We start from the raw sequence: 4,231 nt of genomic DNA, 5'->3' as shown, positions 1-4,231 counted from the left end.
TTTGTCCCTGGCAGCCGCACCCTGCCGCTCCCCACCACCTCGGTTCGGCACATCAGCAGAACATTTTCCATTAGAATTACCCTCCCCGAGAAGGGAATGAGCACAAAGAAGTCAGCCCAGCATCTTTGGCTGAGATGCTCAGGCCCAAAAATAGCCCGAGAGTCCGAAGGGAACCGCCCCCAGGAGCCATTAGCAGCTCCAAAAACCAACAAAGCTCAGAGACAGCGCACGAGCTAACGGTCATTACCCGGCCTTCGGCTTCCGAGCAGGCTGGGACAGTCCCCGAGGAGCACAAGCTTCTTGTCACAGCACCCTCGCTACTGGCACACAGGACTTGCAAGGCGGAGACGGGCAGCTATCGGGGATCCCTTGGGGCCGGGTAACCAGTGCCCATGCCCCAGGCACAGCAGGAGTGCCTCAGGAGTGAAACGTGGCCCCGAGGGCAGATGGCTGCTGGCCCCTGCTCTCTTTTTCTAGTGGGACAGGGTGCAGACATCTGGGCACAGGGCTGCCTGGCCCAGCCAGGACAAGCCGGTCCCAGCTCAGCCTCAGTTTTGCCTCGATGCGCCTCAGGCACCCTGCCCAGCTCCACCGGCTGCGGCCAGGCTCCAGGGACCGGCTTCTCTCCGCGCCCCACTCCAGGCCGGGTTGGGTATTAGGATGGAAGAAGGGATGCTCTGGGGAGACAGAAATCCTTGCTCTGGGAAGAACATCAAGGGGATCACGCTGTACAGGGGTGAAGAGGGAGGGGCAGGTGGAGGGCGTTACTTGGTGCCCTCCTCCGGGTTGCCTTCACCATCTGTCTTCCCTTCCTCCTCCGTCTTCTGGTCGTCTGTGTTCAGCCTCTGCTGCTTTTTCCGGCGCACACACTTCACCACCATCAGCACCAGGATCACCACGGCCAAGAAGCCACCTACAGAGGCACCCACGATGACAGCCACTGTCGAGTCATGCTTTGGCAGCTCTGGGGAGACAGGGCACAGGCTCAGGGCCAGCTCCCCCAGGGAGCAAACCCTGCACACGCAGTGCAGGGTGAAGGCAAGATGCGGGCTAGAGCAGGGAGCCAGGCAGCACCCGTGGGTGCCTGACAGCAGAGGGGACCCCTCTGCCCTTACCTTTGGTGAGCACCTTTAGGCTGATGCTGGCGTGGCCCCGCTGGTTCAGGACATAGCAGTTATAGGTGCCCTCATCCTCCAGCTGCACATTCTTGAGGGTGAAGGACACATCGTACTTGGTGGGGTTCCCGGTGAACTCCACCCGGTTCCCAAAGCGGTCCAGCTGCTTGTTCATGATCTTCATCCGGAACTGCAGGAACTGGGCAGCCCACGTGGGAGAGGAGGTGAGACCGTGACACCACAGACACTCGCGTTCCCCAGCCAGGCATCGCCCTCCTCTGCACCTACCACCCTGGGGGTGTGCCCATGCTGCACGCTCACCCCCGAGCAGGGCAGCACCTGCTCTGCTCCACAAGCAGAATGATCCCCACTCGCGTGTGGCCGCTACAGGGACAGGGGCTCATCCCAGCATCTCTCCCTGCCTGTCCTGCAGGGCAGCTCTTTACACGGTCACTTGCTAATTCTCCCTGTGGTGGAGAACCACCACACAAGCAGGAACGCACCTAAAGGACCCCAAGGAACACTCACAGCCACTTTGAGCTCATCCCAGGACCTCTCAGCAGATCCCCAGCCCCAGCAAGACTCACCAGTTCCTCAGAGCAGTTCCTGCACTCCTGGTATGTCCAGTTGAGGGAGAACTGTTTGTTCTCTACCTTGTAGCAGGAGTTGAAGGTGCAGGAGAGCTTCACGGAGGAGCCGTTCAAGGCGTTGATAGTGGTAGGAGCCATGACCTCCATGCCCAGCCCTGTGGGTGCTGCAGCAAGCACAGAGAGCAAGAGCAGAGATGCAGAGGAGTTAGAAAGGGGGCACAAGCAGCCATCTCCCCCTCCCACCCTGCACACCGGCTGGCTGCACAGAGCTCACCCTGGGGGCTGGGATCACCTTTCAGACATATCCACACACAGACCAAACTGTAGCCAGCCAGGACCAGGGATCCCCCGCACAGCAGTGACAGCGGACAAGGAGGGAGCAGCCCCAGCCCTGGCACCATCCCTTGGCCCTGCTCTGCAAGGGCTCTCTGCCATGCTTGCCCTGATTGTGCCCATTGCTGGATTCTGCTGACTTCAGGCAAGCCCTGCTCCTTACCACTTAAACGAGGCTTTCCTGTTGCAGAATCAATAATGCTCTGCAAAGGGCTGAATGCAGCATCAGCATGCAGGGCTCAGCGCCACATCCGCAGAGAAATTTATGGCTGCGCTCATCAGATTTCGTTCCCAGCAGGATGCACTACAGCAGCGAGGGCTGGGATCTGCCAGGGCCAGCCCCTGGGGGCTGCAGGGCTATGCAGATACTCCCCGCTCCTGGTGGTGTTCGCACAAGGATTCTCTGGCTGGGAACGACTAGATCAAGATCTGCATCACTCCTGGGGGAACATGACACTCAGGCCTTGCTGTGGCAGAGAAACAGGGACTTTACCTGGCGCAGTTCACAGGGTAGGACAACTCACCCAGGGCTTGGGCAGAGATGAGGTGTCTGTGCCCTGCTCCCTCTTCCACTCCTTTCCTGCAGCTCTCCTACTCTGCTGGCTGCCCTGCCAGCACGCAAAACGCAGTGCCTGCATCCAGCATCTTCTCCCCAGCCTGCAAAGGGGAAGGTGCGTGTGCCGGGGGAAGGGGCGTGTGCCAAGGCAGTCTCCTGTGCATCAAGCTGGCCGCAACCTCTAGGGCTAATCCCCAAGAAGCACAGGGATGGGAGCCCTAGAAGGACAAGACTGAAAAGGGGTGCTGTGGCACCCCACAGGGCAGGGACACTGCTGCTGCCAGCAGGGGCTTTTCCAGTCACCTCACCTCTCCCCTTTAGCTGCTGCTGGCTCTCAAACCTTCTCCCTGAGATGCACCTAAGTCAAACCCTGTGGCCAAGCTGGATGCATGTCAAGGCTGCTCCACCGGCTAACCCACTCCATCTGCAAGTGGGGCAGGAAAGGGGCCAGGCTCTGCAGCCAGGGAAAAGAGGTTGAAGGTTTGGCTGCTTTGAGCCACAGGTCTCACTGCAAAGTGCAAATGGGCAGCCTCCAGAAGCAGATGGGTAACTCCAGGTATAGCCAAGCCGCTGGAGACAGCTCCCTGCTTGTGTCAGCAGCCAAGCAGCCACGGTAAGCACCCTCCATCCAGCCCCAGCGCAGGCAGGGCTCCCCACAGGGTGCTGGGAGGCGGCGATGGGGATGAGTCACAGCATTCAGGGTTGATCTCTCACCTTGGTGCCCGGTCAAAGCCAATCTCCTTAGAGACTTTCAAGAAAACCTTGTAGGGGTGGGAGAGGAGTCAGGAGCTTGCCTGTCCCAGGAGGACCCTTCACAGGGGTCCCTGTACAGAGGTGCTGGCTTGAGTGCCCAGTGGCCCTTGCACTAGCACCTGTGTGCCTGTGGCTGGGTGGCTGTGACTTTGTGATCCATCCTTGGGGTGCCCCAGGGCTCTGCAGAGGGCTGAGATGACACCAGGAGCTCTCTGCAGCAATAGGGTGGTCCTGCCCAGGGCAGGAACATACTGCAGCACACACCCTGGGAGCACTTATGTGCACAGGTCCAAACTCTGCCACTGCCTTACGAAGCCAGCGACAACAGAGAAAGGGAACAAAATGGCTAAAATACCTGCAACCAACCGTCCAGGCTGTGTCCTTCGGTGCTGCACACACTCCCAAAGGCTCTGTCACACTACACCCCGCACCCACAGCTCAGGAGGTAAAATTACACGCAGCCGCTAGAGTAGACTTTGCTGGGCTTTTTATCCTCCATTTCCCAGCCTCTCTCCTAAAGCACAGGCAGCCCACCGCAAGTTCCAGGACACAGCGAACAGCACTTCAGAGAGATGATGCGTCCCCGTTTCTAATCAATACAGACCCAAACCTGCTGACACGCGCCGCTGGCGCCGGGGCAGGGCAGGCGCGAAAGGAGGGTTGCCAACCACTTGCAGCCCACCAGCCTTCCCAGCCAGGCAAAGCCAGAGCTGCCACCTCTCCCCCCCTGCAGCCCACAGCCCTGCCTGGCATGCAGAGAGCCTCACACTTAAACAAAACTCCCAGCAAGCAGGATACACAGCTTTTTTAAGAGAAGATGCAGTTGCAACATACCCCCATCCTGCCCAAAAGCAGGTCACCCTGGCTAGTGGATTTCAGCTGAG

At 59.4% G+C, this 4,231-nt stretch overlaps 1 protein-coding gene across 1 annotated transcript in view; it reads right to left on the bottom strand.

The window, feature by feature from the left end:
• Window positions 1-764: 764 nt before the first annotated feature.
• The window catches only part of LOC104277004 (sodium channel subunit beta-2-like), a 3,885-nt gene continuing 418 nt past the window's right edge, over window positions 765-4,231 (bottom strand). Inside the window, exons 2-4 of the mRNA XM_009873507.1 lie at window positions 1,703-1,869; window positions 1,116-1,314; window positions 765-964 (exon numbers count right to left, since the gene is read on the bottom strand). Of these exons, the coding sequence (XP_009871809.1) occupies window positions 765-964; window positions 1,116-1,314; window positions 1,703-1,869 (566 nt within the window). The remainder of the gene's footprint in view (window positions 965-1,115; window positions 1,315-1,702; window positions 1,870-4,231) is intronic.

Source organism: Apaloderma vittatum, unplaced genomic scaffold, assembly GCF_000703405.1.
Source record: "Apaloderma vittatum isolate BGI_N311 unplaced genomic scaffold, ASM70340v1 scaffold21447, whole genome shotgun sequence".
Lineage (NCBI taxonomy): Eukaryota > Metazoa > Chordata > Aves > Trogoniformes > Trogonidae > Apaloderma > Apaloderma vittatum.
The sequence above is the reverse complement of the archived record's forward strand: the minus strand, read 5'-3'. Positions and strand labels throughout refer to the sequence as shown.